Source organism: Colletotrichum lupini, chromosome 5 (genome assembly GCF_023278565.1).
Source record: "Colletotrichum lupini chromosome 5, complete sequence".
Classification (NCBI taxonomy): domain Eukaryota; kingdom Fungi; phylum Ascomycota; class Sordariomycetes; order Glomerellales; family Glomerellaceae; genus Colletotrichum; species Colletotrichum lupini.
Genome location: NC_064678.1, coordinates 1,416,525 through 1,435,787, shown reverse-complemented (window position 1 = coordinate 1,435,787; position 19,263 = coordinate 1,416,525). Strand labels below are relative to the sequence as shown.

Here is a 19,263-nt window from a genome sequence, read left to right as displayed (position 1 = left end):
GGATCTTCAGCCTTCTGGCAAGGGGCTGGCTGGACTTGATCCGAAGACTCAAGCTGCATCTTGGCAGGGAAGGATGCCGGCTAAACAAATGACCCAAGAAATGTCTTGTCTTTGTCGATCTTAAATCGCATACGTTACGCTTGTTGTCTGCGCTAGAAAATTCCTGGCATGGCTACGAAAGGGGCCTTTGAAATTTGGTGAAGTTGTATCTATCCGTATGATATAGACATCTGATCGAGCAGAATTCGATCACCTTATGCTTTATGGACCAATTGTATACGGGGGAGAGACTACTAGGCGCAATTGAAAACTTCAAGGATTGGTCTGCACCGTCGATTTCGAGACGGGTCCAGCACATATGGTGCCGCATTTCTCTATCGTTACTCTGCCTATCGTTACTCTGCCTATCCTCAAGCCTTGTATGCACGTACTAGATGACAAAAAAGAAGCAAAAGGGAAAGAAAAAGCAGAGCTTGCAACAGCGGCACATCCCCAAAGGACCGGAGTCTCTTGTATGCCCTAACGCCGTCTGGCCCTCGATGTGGTAGTGGCCCCTGGAGCCACGAAACAGCTGATAAACTACATCACCAAACGACAGCCGTTAGTCGTACTTCAAACTTGATGCATTCATTTCTCAGAGCTGACAAGAAAGACATAACAATTGGGCACATCAACAGCCGGATGCTCGTGAGCTGATGATCTGTTCTGAACGCAGCTCTCAATGCCAATCTCGAAGCATGTGGTAGGTGAAAATTATTCTCGTGGTCGCCGCGCAGGAGCCAGGTTGCTCCTCCCATCTGATGTGGTTCGGGCCTAAGCTCGTCTGAATGTCTGTGAACAAGCAGTAAGATTGCTTGGGCTTTGTGGAGAGGGCAATCTGAAGACCATATCAACTCCACTTAGGGGTGCATCGTGCAGACACACTGTGTAAACATGGAGATCCACTAGATTGTCGTCAGCTGTACGTAGACACAGCGAATTTCGCGCTATCACCTCACATACATAGTTTTCCGCCTCAAAGTCTCGGAAATTGCATTCTACCATGAGTTAAGCGAATTCAAGGACCCATTACTTGAAATATCGAGAAAGGAGATTCAGAAGACTTTTGAGTTTAAGACTCAAAAACATGAAAAGTATCTTTTCCGACTTGTAACATCTCGAAGCCCGCAAGCAGGCGTACGGAGGCTGAGACGCAGTTCTAAGCCCTCGCTAATCTTATCCGATCATTTGAATTGAGATTTTGATTGTGCATTGTGGTAAGATGTCCTCGATTCCCCGCAATAATGCAGGCTCATGGTCAATAATGAGGTTGAGCGTAGCTTTATCCGTACGCACTTGGCATTGCTTGATGCCCGACCCGACTTTCTGGTACGCCGGGGCTAGGAAAAAGGTCAATCTCATGATTGACCAATTTCCAATGAAAACCTTGTTCTTACTGTGCTGCTCTTTGCAAATCTTAACATTGGAGCCAGTAAGCCAAAGTCTGCCACTCGTAGCCCACAGCAGAAGCAGAAATGCTGCTTTGACGTGGTTTCAGCTCAGATGATTGTGATGTTGGCCGCAGAACCCGGTTGGATAGTCGCGCTGTATGTGAGTTCTCGGGGCAAAGCGCGCACAGAAACGTTCATCCAGGAAAAGAGTTCACCCTCCGCCGTCCCTCTCGGCTTATTGAACCGGCGGTTAGGCGGCAGAGGTATCCACCACGAACTCCACTCTTGGCCGGGCGGGGTCCGCCCTATCGGGCTCGGGCCGCTCGCCCCGCTCGGCCCGACATTCTCTTGAGACACCGTCCTTTCTTTCTGCCAACACCAATGCTGTGGACTTGGCCAATGCCGGGCTGCGCTATGCTGACTGCATTCCTTCGACAGAGGGCTACCAATGCGGCACTTTTGTGTACATTTACTGATCAAGCTGCACTTCGGTTTCGGGTTATTTTCAGTAAGCCAGATGGGATGTTTGATGAACCGATATCAATCTACCCTGAAGAAACCTGGTAGTACCATTCACAAACGCCATTTCCTCTCTAACAGTCATTGAACAGTCATTGTTCTGTCATTGACATTGGTCTAGAGACTTGGAACATGCCGAAAAGCGCTATCGTCATCATCGAATGTCCAAATCTCACCTTGTCACACTGCATCTCTGGCTGGAACCGGCACATTTGTCAAAGTCAGGAGAGGAAACCGAATGCCGCACATAGCCTTACCGTCTTAGACTTCACGTACCCCGCGCGCCTCGCCGGTACCCCGCAACTCTCATCACAACCTTGAAAGCCTCGATTGCTCTATACCGACATCCAAGAATTTCGAAGTAATTTGTCCTTGTAACGGTCTGATGCGGTTATTGTCGGGTGTTTTATGAGCCCATAAGAAGTAATTCAATATGAAGCTTAAGGTCGTAAGATTGTGATGCTTCTCTGCAAGGAGACGGCAGCAACGAAAAAAGCCAATGGAGTTGGAGAATCAATGCAAGAATGAGGGGTCCAAGAACCTAAACAAGAAACGGCCTATATTTGTTGCGGGCAACATTGGGGAAATGGAGCAAGACGCCACAAAGTCCGCGCCGCCACGTGGGATCAAAAGTTTGCTATTCATCGGTAGCATCAGTGGCACATAGCTTTTATGTCATAGACCTGACAATTTGCTCAATGTATGAGTCTAGCTCGGTTGTCACTTCAAACCGGGCCAGTTCCCCAGCTTCTTCCGATGTTGCCGCCGCAGAAGGATCCCGGTTTCTGATCAGCCTTTGAAGCTGCAGCCTTGAGTTTGTTGGGACTGATTCTCAGCCTCATGATGGCCCCATGTCCACACGCGGGGAACATGCTCTCTTGAGATTTGCTCCCAACATTGTAACCCCTCACGGACTACTGCACGATGCTCCTCTCAGGGTTTCAGTGAAACCTACTTCGCGAGGCTCTGCAGAGAAGTCTAGGTCGTGCTGACAGGCCCCTCACGGACTTGGGCACGAAAGAGTTGTCAGCCTTTGACTTCGTCTAGCGTTAAGCTCTGCTTCAGCATTTGAAGCGGGCTCATTTCACATGTGACTGCGAGACTCAGGTACTTTGGCGATACTCGTCGACACTCAGACCAATGGTTCGTCCACGTTGAGAGGTGAATACGACCACGAAGACCTCACTGATCTGACTTGCAGAATCGAGTCCTACGCTGGAAAGTCTCGGCCTCGTGTATGTAGCTGATGCTCTGATGTGTGGTCTTTGTTGCCCCGCAGCAGACCATGCGAAACCTTCGCACGATGGGAAAAGATGCATAACACGTACGAGCTGTTTGAGTTGAGGTTTACGCATTCATGATTCACCTTGCAGAAGCGAAGCTTGCGGCACAATTGGAGAAAAGTGTGATCTTCTAGTCTGCCTGAAAAGGTATAAAGACCCATCAAATGTCACGCAATTCTATCAACTTGCAGACCAGCAGCAACAAGTTTCCAGCTCAGTTCCAAAGACTTCAGTGCTATCAACAAATCACAACATCTTTTAGCTTATTACAACATACTCTACCTAACTTACAACATACTCTACCTAACTTTTAAATTCAAAATGGGTGACATCCGCGGTTCCGAGAGAGACAGCAACGTCATTGCCCTTGTCGAGGCTATCCTTGGCCACAAGATCGAGAGCATGCCCGGCTCTTCATCTCAGAGCACCTTGGAGGACTACGAAGACCTCGTCGAAATGAACAGGGACCACGAGTTCAGCAAGGATGGTCCCCGTCCCGACTCCCCACCCAAGAACCCTTGCGTCGGTGCCGTCAATCCCTACGCCTTGGCTGGGGCCCTGATTGGCCGCAGGATTGACCGTCACTCGATGGCTGCTGCTCAGATCCTTCAGAATGTTCTCCAGACCGACTACGATGAGCTCTTCGACATGCGCCATCACTCTGTTCTCTTCGCCGGTATGAAGCTGAACGAGAAGGAGAGAAAGGCCGAGATGTACGACGAGAAGGATATGAAGATACTTAACGAGCGGGACCTTATGACCCCCGACTTTTCTGGTGTTCGCAAACTTGAAGATCTCGAGAAGGTCGGACTCAAGGACCTCAAGGACGCCAAGGTCAAGATGGCTCGCATGAAGAACGGCAAGCTTCGCCTTGTTCTCCATGCCCATGAGCTCGGCGAGACTGTTTCCAACCGCAAGGTCACCATGTCCATCAACGAACTCGTCACTCCATTCAGAATGCAGAAGGGCCGCTGGCAGCCACCCAACGCCTCATGGCGCGACATGTACGACTACTTCTTCCAGAGCGTCAACAAGCGCCTGATTTCCGACATCACCATGTTCCAGCTTGGTGACCGCCGTGAGACCAATCGCCAGTTTGACGACCCCACCCAGGGCTGCTCCAGCAACAGTTGGTTCGTCTCTGCTCTCTTCTCCGTCTTCTGGTCCGACCCCAGCGCCATCAACCGCGCCACTCGCGTCCACACTCACGGCAACGACAAGAAGCGCTTCCTGTCTGTCAAGTTCCACGACAAGGGTGGCAAGCAAAACAACAAGACTGAGACTGTTGACGTCAACTACGAGATCCCCATCAACAACTCTGACAACGAGCCTCTCTACTGCCGCTCCAGTGATGGCGCCGACATCTGGCCCTCGCTCTACGAGAAGGCTTTCGCCAAGTGGATCACTGGCTCCAACTCAGAGCAGCCGGATATCACCCAGACTCACTGCGGTGACCCCATCAAGGCCATGGCCCAGATCAACGGCCGCACGCCTCAGTACTACAACTGTGACAACCACCCTTCCCACACCCTTTTGGGCTTAGTCCGCGCCAACAGCGTCAACAACAAGACCATCAACCCCATGACGGCTTACACCTATGCCACCGGCCGCGAGTTCCACGGTGCCAACATTGTTGCCAACCACGCCTACTCCGTTCTCGGCTACTGCGTCATTGGAGACAAGCAGTACATCGTCCTCCGCAACCCATGGGGTGTCACCGAGCCCCAGGGTCTCACCAGCTACACTGGTCTCCTCGGCCGCCTCGAGCCTGAGATCTGGAACCCCGCCACCCTCCTTGACCACGGCGGTCTCTTCGCTCTTGAGGCCGACTCCTTCAAACGATGCTTCTCCTGCATCGGTGTTGCCAAGTAAACGTTGCAAAATAAGTGACCGGTCACTTATTTTGCAATAGAATTCAATGGCATTTAGTCTGGCAACTTTGACTTGGAGCATGGGTTCGCTTTTTCTTTTTTTACTCTGCTTTCTATTGTATCGCAGGCTCAACCTTGGGATTGAGTCTCATAAAAGTTGTATCGTTTCGCTGTTCTTTCCGCCTAATGCTACCAGAACTGGGCCAAAGCAGCTGGCGGTGTAACGGAAAATGGCGGGAAACTCAAAAGCAGATTAAAAAGTTGGTCTGGTACTCGGTTCGATAGTAAAATTTAATCTCAGTTGCCAAGCTTATTGTTGCTGGTGTTGTCGTGAGCATACATACATACATGCAGATCTTCAGTGAAGTGCAATGACCTCCCATTCCCTGCCCGTTTGACAGAAGCTGTCCTCGTATTCATTGATCAAGCATTCCCCAACGAGCTTGCAGTGACCGAGAAAGGCTATGTTCCCGAGACACAATAAGTCGAAGCCGGAGCGGAGTAACTGTGAAAGCTGAGTCTCTCCCACGTCCATCGCGACATGACTGTCAGTTATCGGCCGAACGACAAATGGTACTCGCGCCCCACGTAACAAAACCATGAGATCATTCTTTCTCGCCCCGGGTGGCAACACAACTTTGTGAAGCTCTGAAGGAGAACTGGCAGTTCTCTTGTAGGCACCGATAGACTTGTTTTCAAGCATGCTTGTCCTGTTAGTGACCCTGTTGATGACCTGCTCACCTTCTCCGGACCAGGCAGCTGTCTGTCGCCCTCTGGAGAACAAGTGACTTTCGATTGTGTGGGATCCCACATCTAAAGTGTCCCCTAATGATCGAAGGACGTGTTCTATACGTTCCGGTGGGCCAGAAGGTAGTTGTCACGAGTTATAGTACGTAGCAATAGGTATACGGAGTATAGTAAAAGTAGCTTAATTATTAAAGTAGAAATAGATAAAAAGAAAAGGTCTATATATACGATATCTAAAATAGATACGTGATTTAGTACGTAATAAGTACTTTATAAAATACGATTATTATTCTTATTACGTAATATACCCCCTAATTACTACCGCTAGGGAGCTATTATACTTAAAATAAAATCTTTAAATACCCTTATAAAGGCTTAATTTAGTTAAATATAAAAAGAAAAATTAAGTATAAGGGATACGCGTTTTTTAAATTATGTTTATTATAAATATATCCCTTTATTTAAAATAAATAGAATCCTAACTTAGAATAATACGTATTTTATTACTTTTAGTATATAAATTACTAAGGGCGAGGCTATTTAACTATTTTATATATATTTAAATTCTTATAGCGTTACTTATTTAAATTTTTTTTTTTTAACTTTTTATAGTTATTATAAGTACTTTTATTTACTACGTGCGCGTATTTATATTATTAAATTGTTTATTGATTTTATTTTAAATATAAATATTTAATATATTTAGAAATAATAATAAGTTTTATATAATTTTTATAATACTTCTTATATACGTATTATATAGTTTATTAAGAGTTTAAATAGGTAATAATATTAACAAGCCCTTTTAAGTTATTACTTTTTGTTACGAAGGTAACTTTGTTTACCTTATTATTCGCCTTATTATCAATATTACGTAAGCAAACTATATACCATATTAATCTACGATTTCTGTAGATTATTATAGGTATTGATTATGTAAGCAATACTGCTTATATAAGCTTACGTGAGCAATGGGAAGTACTGGAAGGTAACTGAATAATCTGGAATTTACTCGAGGCGGAATTACGTACTACGATTACGCATTCACTTACGTATACGCTTATTAATTATATCATAATTAATAAGCAGTGGAATATTCTAGTAGGAGGTTTTTATGCCTATATGTAGGCGTGTATTTACCTACCTAGACCTTTCGTTAAGCAAGCAACTTCTCATATAGTAATTCAACTATATTACTCTCTTTACTACAAAAACCTCTTTTATATACGCTTATTTCCCCTATATTCATATATTCTTGCTTCTATATGAATATTCACTTTTTATATTCTTTATAAGAATATCCCGCATTACCTCGTTAAAGCTATACGTGCTAGACTTTTTTTTATAACCTCTTATTTACTTATTAAAGCTTAGTTACTAAGCTCTCCCTCTTTAGCTAGGAGGATATTAAAGTTACTAATTAAAACATTAAGAATTTTATTAAGTTCGAGGCTCTTTTTAATAATTATAATAAGGGTAATAATAAAATAAATAATAATAATAAAAGCTTTAAAAAGCTTTTACTTATTCCCCCCTCGGAGTTTAAAAATAAAAATAAAACTAGTTTAAATAATAAGCTTTTTAAAAAAGGTATATTATATATTTATTATTTTAAGAATTTATATTTAATATTATTTTAAAGTTTAAAAAATATAAAGCTAGCTTTTTTTAAAAAGTAATAAAAAGTAAAAGAGAATACTAAGAAGCTAAAGTACTTTTTATAATAAGTATAGTTTTTATTATTATTTTAAGCCTATTTAACGTATACTTAGTCCTTAAGAAGCTTAAGGGAGAGGCTCCCGAGGAACGGGAGATTTAGTACTTATTTTATTTTAAAATAGCTTTTTAATATATTAACCCTAAGGATAGTAGTTATTATTTTATAAAAAGTAATAGCTAGTATATATATTATTTTAATAGCTATTTAGCTAAGGGGTATATTAATATATTAATCGTTTTATAATTAATAGCCTAGGCCCTTACCGAGGCTATTATAAATAGCGCTCTTTTTTTTATAAATATATTATTATTTTTTATTATTAAAAAGCGCACTTCTAATTATAGTTTTAATAAAATATTACTAAGCTCTATAATATCGTTTATTAAATAAATAATAATTAAAAAATATATAAAAACTATATTAGTTTTTATATAAAGGGCTTTTTTAATGCGCGCCCCTAGTCTTTTTTTATATTTATTATAATTATTTATAATTAACTTTTTATTATATTACTTATTTTTATACCCTAAGTTATTAACTTAATAATTATTTTAGCTCCCGCGCCCCCTATTATTCTTATTATTTTTAGTTTTATAAACTTCAAAATATATAAAACGTATTTTTTAATATATATACTAACCCTCCTCTTTAGTAATATTATATTTTTAATAATTATATACTTTATAAACTAAGAATTTAAATAATAAGTATAAGCCTAGGTCTTATTTTTATATATATATACCTTATAAAATAAGGTTATTTTAGGAGTTTAAGCCTTTAAACTATAAGAGGTTTTTATTTTATTTATTTTAAGCCTCTAGGCCGTACTCTAAGTTCCGTTTATTATTTATTTTTAAGTATTAAGTTTTTTTAAATATAGCCTAAATTAATTATTTTCAATTATTTTAACTATTTATAATAGCTTTTTACGTATTATAAAAGTTAAGAAGTATATAAAAATATTCGAACTTAGCTTATAAAAGGTTTTTAATAAGTCTATTTATTAATATACTTTTTATTAATATATAAGTAACCTCGAAGCTATTTTTAGTATACTCTTATTTTAGCTATATATTTTATATATTAATATAATAAAATTAAGTAATTACTTTTTTTCTTTTTTTTATAACGAGTCGAATCGTTTATTAATTATCGTAGTTAATTAATTATACTTCTTTTAAATTAAAAGTAATATTTTTAAAAAGGCGCTTTAAAACTATAATCTTTTTTACGGTTTTTTTAAAATAAAGAAGCTTAGCTTTAATAGTTAACGTTATAACTATTATTTAGTATACTAATTTTTATTGAATTAAGCTATTAAAAAGGAATATTATATATCCCTAAAATAATTGTCGTATTACTTCGTTATTTATAAAGCTAATATCTCTAATTAAAAATAATAATTACGTACTTAGTATATTATTATAATAAAGCGTAAGATATTTCGTTATATAAAGATATTAAATATAGTAATTAATTATTTTAATATAAGTTATGCTTAAGTTAGTTAAGAACTATAATAATTATAAATAAGTAAAAGTAACGTCTAGTTTAATTATAATAGCTATATAAAATATATTCTTAACCTTCTTTTAATAGCTCTTTATTTCCTCTTTTATTACTTACCCCTCGTTTAGTTTAAACTCTTTTTAAAAAAGAGGAGTAATTAAATATAATAAATTTATAAAGTCGAAGCGCTTAGTAACTCGCTTAATATATATATTATAAATAAAATAAACTTTATAAGTAATACGGTTTTATAAAATCCGTATTTTAAAAAAGTAATTAATCGGTCTATTCTTTTTAAAATTAATATATTTTTTTATATTATTAACGATCCCCTAAGCCGCTTTTTAGTTATTTTAATAATATAAAATAATAAAGTTATTAACGTAGAATATTAGTATTACTTTTTTATTTATAGTTTAATAAATATAAATCTCTTTATAACTATATATTATATTTATATTATAAAATATAAAAATAAAAGTTTAGAATTAGAGAATTAATAAGTTTTAGAGGCTATATAGAGCGTATTAGAGTTTATTTATTTTATTAATAACCTTATATCCCTCTAGGAATTTAATAATTATTAGCTTCTCGCTCTTAAAAGGCGCGTTAAGGAATACGTTAATAGTATTATATTAGTCTATTTTAAAGTCGAATTAGGTAGTTATTATTATTATAAGCCTAAAAGCCTTTATAATAAGCGTCGAAGCGTACGTATTTAATAAGGGGTTAAGTAATTATATATCCCCCTTTATATATATACGTACTTTTACCTTATTAACTTCGTTATTAACGTCGTATTTATAAGTATATACTTACTTTAATAAAAATAGGATCCCTTATTTAAAATTATAATTAACCTCTTTTTATATACTAATATCCCTTAGCTTTTTTATTTTTATATTTATAATATCCCTAAGTAGCTTTTATAATTATAATAAGAGATATTTAATATTATTAAACTTTTTTAATAAGCTTTAAAAGTTAATTTTAATAAGTTATAGTTTTTAAACTCCTCTAGAGCGCTCTAAATAAGTCTTATAAACTACTCTTTTTATTATTTAATAAAATATTATATATCCTATATTACTTTTTTTTATAACTTTTTACTAATTAAATAAAAAAATAAAAAAAGAGTAGTCCTAGAGATAGTTATAATAATTACTATTTCTTATATTTAAATATAAAAGCGTTATAAAAATATTACTATCGAAGCGTTATAAAGGTTTATAAGCCCGGTTTAAATATTTAGGACCTAATAAAGCTTTACTTAGTACTTAATAAAATAGTTTTTATAAGCTCTATTTTTATATAATAATAGAGGTTTATTATAAAGGTTCTTTATTAATATTAATTTTAGTATTAAGAATTATTTTTTTATACTTAGTACCTCGTTTATTACGTATTTTAACGTTTTATTAAGAGCTATTAAAAATTAAAAGCTCGAGAACTTTTATAATATATATAAGCGCTTATAGAGAGGACTATAAACTATATAAAGCCGTTTATAACCCGGTTATTATATCCCCTTTTTTATTTTTATTTTTAAACTTATATAAGGGGGTTATTTTAAGGATTAATAATAATAATAAAACTATATTAGCCTCTTTAGCCTTATTAACCGCACTTTAAAATATATTTATTAATTACTTAGTATCCTAAATAATTAAAATTTTAATAATAATACTATCCTTAACTATAAAGTTATTTTAAATATTAATATTTCCGAAGTCTAGATCTACTTCCCTAAGTACTCAAACTAACTTATTATTAGTATTAAAAAGTTCTTATATTTCTTAAATTATTAGATTTATTTACTTATTTATAATAGCTTACTCCTCGTATATAGGATTATAAAAAACTTCTTTATTAAACTTAATATTTTTTATAATAAATACTTATTTAAGCGCAGGTACTTAGACCCTATATAAGTTATATATTTTTAATATATATTTAACTAAGTATCCTATATATTTATAAAAAAGTACTTTAAACTCTTTTTAATATATACCCCTTTTATAATTTTTATAAAAAGGGTATATTTAATAATTATATATATAGAAGCTATTAAAATACGGGGTAATTAGTTTAGAATCTTATACTTAGTAACCCGTTTATTATTAGTATTAATATTACTTTTACTAATTAATTTTTATTATAATAAGTAAATCTCTTTTATTAGCCTCTTATAAAGTAATACTATAAATAAAGATTACTATTAGTACTATTTCGTTTTATAAATTTATAAAAAGGTTTATAAAAAGGCGTATTTTATAAGCTTTAGTAATTACGAATTAACTTACTCTTTTAGCGTTACTTACGGGTTTTTTTATATTTAAAAGTAAAAGTTCTATTCCGATTCTTAGCTCGCTATACTACGTTTTATATACGTATTTAATATTTATAATTAAGAGAGTAGTCTTATTATTATTTTTAAAAAAGTAAATTAGAGTCCTTTTTTAATAATAAATCGCTACCTCGAGGCTTTATAATACGAAAAGCACTTCTTTTTTTATTTTTATTTTTAAAAAGAACCCCCTAAGCTACTTATTATATTTATTAAAAGCTATAAATATATATTATTATTTATTAAAAAATAGTTCGAAATAAAAAAAAATCTTAGTATATATAGTACTATAGTTATAAAGCTCTTCTTAAGGGTAGTCCTTTTAAAACTACTATCTTAGTTTTAGATAATATATATACTTTATACTTAATTTATAATAGAAGTTTAATATATATACCTCGAGTCTTATATAATAATTAATAAAAAGTATTAGGTCTAAAATAACCTATTTTAAAGTACTAAAGGAACGCGCTATTAAACTTCTTATAAGTATATTAATATAAATAATAGAATTTTTTATAACTAATTAATAATATAATACTAACTAAGCTTTATAAAATATAATTAAAGTTTATAAAAGAAAGATAGGATTAGAGGAGCTTATATTTAAAGAAAATTAGATTTTTTTTTTTAAATAAGCTACTTTTTAATAGTATTTTTATAAAGCGTTCTTTATTATAAAGTATAATTTAGACCGTAGTATTAAAGTACGCTTCTATTTAATAAAATCTTTAAAACTATATTAATATAAAATCCTTTAATATAAGTAACGTTTTAGAGCTTTAGATTATAAATTCTTTTTCCCTTAGGTCTATTTAAAACGCCCTTTATAATATGAGTACTACGTATAATAATAAATAGTATAATAATTTTTAATTTAATATAGTTTTTATTATTTAATAATACGTAACTCTTAGGTTTAAATAGGCTCTTATTATTAACTAAATTTACTATTTTATAGGATCCGTGGTTGTGAACTTTATAAGAGGGAAAGTTAAAAAGTTAGAAAATCTAAAAAAAATAGTCTAGCGAGACAGTGTGAGTATCTATTAATACATAGTATTAATACTGTGTAAACGATATCGAGAATCGCCCGAGCAGCCAGCAAAGGCAGAAATAAAAAAAACAAATATTATTTTATAGCTATTTATTATTATATTTTAAGAAAGGGGATAAGCGCTATTTATAAAAGTATTAAAAATTACGTTTATTTCTAAGTCCTAACTCTTTATAAGTATAATAACTACGTAGCCCTCGTTTTAATTTATTAATAAGCTCGTTATAAGTTAATTAGAGGATCTTTTTAAAAACTTAGGTTTTTTAAGGGTTTTATCGTTCCTTAGTTAACTAGCTTTCTTAAGCTTATTATAAAATAATTTTTACTTATTTAATTTAATAATAATAAGGACTTTTTTTTTATAGTTCCTTAATATTCGTATTAGTAACTTACTAATATTTTAGCTTATAAATACTTATTTTAATTTTTAATATACTATAGGGCGCTACAAGTATATATAATTATAAGAATATATAACGTTACCTTTATTATTTACGTCGTTAACTAAGTTAGAGCGTTTAATAAAAGTAGAATAAGCCCCTTTTTAATTTAAAAATTATTTAATATATACGTCCTAAGTTACTAAGTTAAATATATATATAATTTCCTCGAGGGTCCTCGTATATATTTTAAAAGTTATTAATTTACTAAAGGTTTTATATATACGTTAGTTTTATATAGGGTTAAGTTTAAACTTAACTATAACTAAGAAGTTAAGTATAGTGATCTCTTTAGTAATTTTTAAAATATTATATATTTTAGTTCGGAAGTAAGTAGATTATTACTCTTTATATTAGTGTTAGGGGTTAATTTTAGTCTTTATTTTATTAAAAGCTTATTAATATTCCTCTCGAATTATATTCTTTATTATTAGTTCGGGGGGTATAAATTCTTATTTTAAATATTTAACGATTTATTATATACTAAACTTAGCGCCGTTTTTAGTGGTTTTTTTAAAATACGTATTTATATAATATAGTATTAACTAATTTTATTAATTACTAAGCGAGGACTTTAATATATATATTAATAATATTATATTTATAAGCTATAAGTTATTCGTATTTAATATTAAGCTCTTATTATTTCTAAATACTTTTAGATATATAGATCTTTTTTATAAGTATAATATAAAAATAGATTTATTTATATAAAATAAGTAGTATAGCTAGCTTTATAAAAAAAAACCTAGCTTAGTTTTATAAGTTACTTATATTTAAAAAAGTTAAAAAGTTCGTACTAAGAGTTATATTTAGAAATTATTAATAAAGGATTTTTTAGTTTTTTTAGTCGTTTTTAAACGCTTTATAACGGGCTTAGTAAGCTTATAGTTTTTTTTTATTATAAGTTATAATTAATTATTTAAATTTAAAAAATATAATAAATATTATAGAGGGGTTAAAGAATACGTCGGAATTTAGAGCGTTTAAATCGATATACTTCTAGACCCTAACGCCCTTATTTATAATATAAAGTACGTTAAACTATTTAATTTAACTATTATAACTAATTAATTTAGCTTAAGCTAAAATAAATATAAATAAGTCGGTTATTTTAAAAAAAATCGTAAAAATTATATTAATAAGTACGTTATTATAATATAAGGTCTTAATTAAGAGCTAGGCTTATAATTATTACGAGTTATAGTATATAATAATAAGTATATAGAATATAGTAAAAGTAGCTTAATTATTAAAATAGAAATAGATAAAAGGAAAAGGTCTATATATACGATATCTAAGATAGATATGTGATTTAGTACGTGACGGGCACTTTGTGAGGTGCGATTACTATCCCTGTTACGTGACAGTAGTCTTGAATCATTGTGGGTCCCTACATATTTCCTTCTGTGTTTCTGAAGAAGAAGTCGAGCCCATCTCGCCATGATTTTCCGACGCAACTCTGTGGGGTCGTCGCATTGATTTCTGATGGCTTGAAATGAAAGTTCGTCGGCTCCCCCAAGTCTGATGTCAGGTCCGACGTGCGCTATGGTGCCAATCACTGAACCAATCGTCAAAAGAACCTTATTGTCGTTGAGCCACGCCATGCTCTTGGAGGCTATATCTTGTCTTCTTTCACGTTCTTCATCTTTCTCTTCACTCAGGTAACTTAGAGTTGTTGGAACGATGGGGCTAGCGGGGTCCAGAGGGAGCGAGCCCTCGTTGAGTTCAGCGGCGGCATGCATGGCGATCAGCCGCTGCTCTCGAGCGACCTGGCTTGCGTCCCAGTCAGGAACCCACGAAGGCAGCGCATCAGCTTGAACAACTCTACGTAAAGAAGACAAACCGGTGATCGAATGATCGACTTAGCTCAGTATGTCTAGACTCTTGTGTTCTTCCATGATGTAGCGGGCCAAATTAGTCTGTACCTCGGCTTGAGATTTGCTGTAATCAACAGCTATCAGTCTATTGTCAAGATCCACATTCGTTGAAATCCCTAAGAGGGCAAATATTTTGTCCCGGGGATCTGATGCTTCAAGCTGACGAGCTCTGACAAGCATATCGATGATGTGTGCGCTTCTACCACCATAGTTGGTGACGTTGGCGTGCCAGGAAGGTCGGAGGTGGACCAAACCATGCGACTCTTGGTAGGCGCAGCGAGCTTGAAACATGTCGCGGACAATATCGACTCTTTCTATGGCTTGCATGCTGTATCCATAGCGATCGTGGTATCTTGGGTTCAGCAAGAGGGTCTTGCAGAAGTCGTTCCATGGAACTCGTCGATGACCACACTGTATCGATACTTTCTTCGATACAACAACTTCCTGGAGAACCCAAACGCGCAAGAACCAAGCTTTATTCAGGACGCTGAGCTCAACATCAGCTACATCTCCTCTGAAGTAAATAAGATCTTCCTCGAGAGTCGACGGCAGCTGGGTGTCTTCGTTGCCGTCTTCGTTCAGTGCCCACTCGCTTTGTCTTTCGAGAAAGTTCCAAGCTGAGGATGTGGTATTGCTTCCATCATCTTCTCCCAGGTAAATGACTGTCTCTAGAGCGGAAGAATAGATGTTGCGCATTTGATGAACTTGGTCATTTCGCTCCGCAACATCGTCCTGGTTGATACACAGCGCGTCTGCCCAGAGCCGTATCGGATAACCTCGACGACGAAGATGACGGAGTGCTTCGGAAAGGTTTCTTCCAATATAGACCTCGTGATTATTGACATATACTAGCTGAGGATCGCTTTGGTCCCCCCAGACATACGACAACGCTATGTACGACTGCTCGAGCTCCTGGCAAGTAGATATTTCGGTAGACAATAGCTCGCACTGAATTTCGGCATCGTGAGTAATGGCGGGGTAGAGGATCAACACCCGAACGACGTCGGACTGCGCCAGAGGAGTATAAATTGTCGATGCATAGGACGGTGGTGAGTAGGCAGGTGGATCTTCTCCTGACATGGTAATCTCGTAGTGAACTGCTCAGTCCTCATGCGATTGTAGTAGGTAGGCAGCGAAACTTCGTGAAAAACCAGGAGCTCAGCTTCGAATCAGCTGGAATGCATGGGGTTGCATGGGCATTACTTAAGCAGATCAAGGCCAAAGACGTCGCCTTCAACGACTGGCTAGACTAGCTGCAGCATGCAGTATCTCGGTTGGGACTACCAAAAATGGCTAGGTGAGTAGGACAAGGCTAAATGTGCTTGCCAAATCCAATGGCAGGAGGGAAAAATGAAGGTTTTTGCACAGTATCCCCTTGGATGATATCGAACCATCTAATATAGGCCGGGAAGGTTCAGAGTCGTAAACAAGTGAGAATCAATGATAACAAGCTGGGAGGGGTTGAAGTGAATGATACGATAAGGTGCTCTTCGAACCTCACGGCCGCTAATCGGCACGCAGTATAGACTAGTAGTGAAGCAAAGCAAAGCAAACCAAGGGGTCAGCTCACGATGAATGAACTGAATTCGTAAGTGTCGAGCTCCGAGTAACTGAATCCAATTCCCAATCTCGAAGCGATCGTAGGAGCATTGGACGTTATGTGTGCTAGTAATGAGCGCTCGCACGCGCACATCCAAGAGTTTATTGCTACTAGAAGACGGGTTGGTCTTTCGACGTCATCTGAACTAAACGGAAGTCTATTAACTTCATTCTCATATGGATCTTCTTTGCTTCGTGAGGAACAATATAGTATTTATTGGATTACGAGGCAGAAAAGGGGCCCTATTAGGTAGTTAAGGTAGGGGTGGTAGGTAGGCAGTCTGGGCCCGTGCAGACGGACCCTTCTACCTACTTATACCCACTAAGGGACCGCGGGCTCTACTCACGATCTTCCCCTCTTATATATACGTAATAGACCTATACTAACTTATTAACCTAATTATAACTAAAAAGTCTAACCTACCTACGTATATACTAATATTAATTAGTAATTAAATTATATATATATTTCTACCGCAAGTTAGTAAAGATATAACTATAAAGAAAATAGCCTCGACTTCCCTCGCTAACTATTCTAACTTATTAACTTAGTTCTATTTATTTAATTAATAATAAGTAGCCTAGTTTATATTACCTTAACTCTTTTTTATTATTACTAACTAACGATTAATTAACTAGTTATAAGCTATTAAAAGCGCGCTTTATTACGTATAATCTCTTTTATTAAGACTATTATTATAAAAAAATTAACTATTTTATTATTATTATTAACCTCGCTTTTATTATTAATATTATTTTTATTAATTTTATTACTATTACTAACTTCCCTCTAATTAAGCCGCTTATAAAAAAATCTATTTTAAATATATTATAACTAAGCGCTACTTTAAATTAATAATAAATAAAAAGAGATTAATTACTAAAAATTTAATCCGACGATTATTAGCGTATTAGCGCTTAGTAATAATAAAACCTTTAGAATTATAAATATATTAATAGCGAATTTCTTATTAATAGTAAAATATTCTAAGATATTAAAAAAAGGAAAAGATCTTAATAGTAATAATAATAGGGATCTATTTTATATTATTAATAAATCTACCTCTTTTTAACTTAACAAAAGCTCTAAGACTAAATTAATAAAAATAAAGTACGAAAAATACTAAAAAAAAATTGCTAATTAATAACTAACGGAATCCTCTATTTATTATTAAAAATACGGTTATAAAAGGCCTTTTTTTTTTTATAACTTTTTATTAACTTTAATAATTTTTTATTTATATACTTTATTAAAAAAGTAGAACTTTTTAATTAGTAATAGTAGCCCGCTTATTACTATTAAAACGATTATTATAACCGACCTATTACTCCTTTTAACTTAACTAATATTATATTATAATTATAATACGATAATTACCTCTTATAGTAATCTTTTATTATATAACTTATTTTATAAATATATTATAATAACCGCCGGCCCTAGTAATAAATAAAAAGGGTTTAATAATTAGTTAATATTACCTCCAGCCTATTTATATTCTTAAATTATAAAACTATACTTAATTTTAATTCGCTAATAAGATTAAGTTAACTTAACTTAATAAGGCTTATTTAATATTATACTTACCTTTATAAATAATAAAAAGCTTAATACTTTCGTCCTTTATATAATAAAATATTACTATCAAAATAGCTTAACGGGCGAGGAGCTATAAAAAGACTTTAAAACCGACTTTTAAAACTAAGAGGTAGGGGACTTTTTAAAAATAAAAAGTATAATTCTTAAAAAGCTAAAAAACTTCTTTATAAATAATAATATTAATTTAACGATCAAAAATCGTAATTAAATAATAAAGAAATCGCTAGTACACTTAATACCTAATACTTCCCTACTTAGACTTTTAAAAAAATTATAGCTTATTATAATTATATTAAATATTTTAATATATTATATTATAATCCTTATTTTTTTTATTTATTACTTTTATAGTTAGTAAGTACTAACGATCTTATTTAATAAATTAAAGAGATAATAAGGGAATCCGTATAACCCTAACTCGCTTAATTTTAATAATTAAAATTCCGACCTTAGCCTCGCTATTAACTAATTAACTTACTACCTCTCTAAAAACAAAAAAAAAGAATTAAAAAATAAAGTTATTATTACCTAAAAACGAAATCTATCTTATTAAATACTATATTTCGATATAGAAATTAAAAACGATATTATACTTAATACCCGCTAATTAATTAACCTTACTAAGCTCTATAATAATAAGAATAAGTATAGTAATAAGAAGTACGATATTTTTAATAAAAAGCTTTAGATTTTTAAAGTACTATATTAATAAATAAGAATTAATAAACGATACTATTTTAATACTTTTTTAAATATACTTAAAAAAAGGGCGTTAACTTTTTATTTTAACTAACTTAGTAATATCTCTAACTTACTTAGTTTTAATATAATATATTAGAGGACTTAGGAATACTTTAAACTATTTATAAGCTATTAAAACTACCTTACTAAGCTCTATAACTTTTATTAATACTCTATAGCTCGTAAAAACCTAAGTAAATCGAACTAATAAATTCTATAAGCGCTAATTAATTATATTATAATCCTTTACGAAGTACCAACTACTTCAGGATTTATTTTTAATATAAGTAACTAACTCCTTTATTACGTAAGTAATATACTAAAATATAGACTTATTATACTTAACCCGGTACCTATATTTATTAATATCTATTACTAACTTAGTACTTTAATTAATATTATAAAAAAAGAGCGCGACTATAGTAAGTAATAATAGTATTTTTAAAATAATACTTATAATAAAGAGGTCCCTACTACTTACTAAACCGACTATACTTATAATAGCTTTAGTAAAAAAACC

At 33.6% G+C, this 19,263-nt stretch overlaps 2 protein-coding genes across 2 annotated transcripts; one reads left to right on the top strand and one right to left on the bottom strand.

Moving 5' to 3' along the window:
* Window positions 1-3,553: 3,553 nt before the first annotated feature.
* CLUP02_09827 (uncharacterized protein) lies at window positions 3,554-5,104 on the top strand (the record flags this gene model as incomplete). Its single annotated transcript, XM_049288805.1, has 1 exon — window positions 3,554-5,104. One exon carries the CDS (start codon window positions 3,554-3,556, stop codon window positions 5,102-5,104), a length of 1,551 nt encoding a protein of 516 aa, XP_049145949.1.
* A 9,212-nt stretch (window positions 5,105-14,316) lies between these two features.
* Window positions 14,317-15,883, bottom strand: CLUP02_09826 (uncharacterized protein; the record flags this gene model as incomplete). The annotated part of the gene is made up of 3 exons (XM_049288804.1): window positions 14,317-14,469; window positions 14,507-14,739; window positions 14,809-15,883. 3 exons carry the CDS (start codon window positions 15,881-15,883, stop codon window positions 14,317-14,319), a joined length of 1,461 nt encoding a protein of 486 aa, XP_049145948.1.
* Window positions 15,884-19,263: the final 3,380 nt, after the last annotated feature.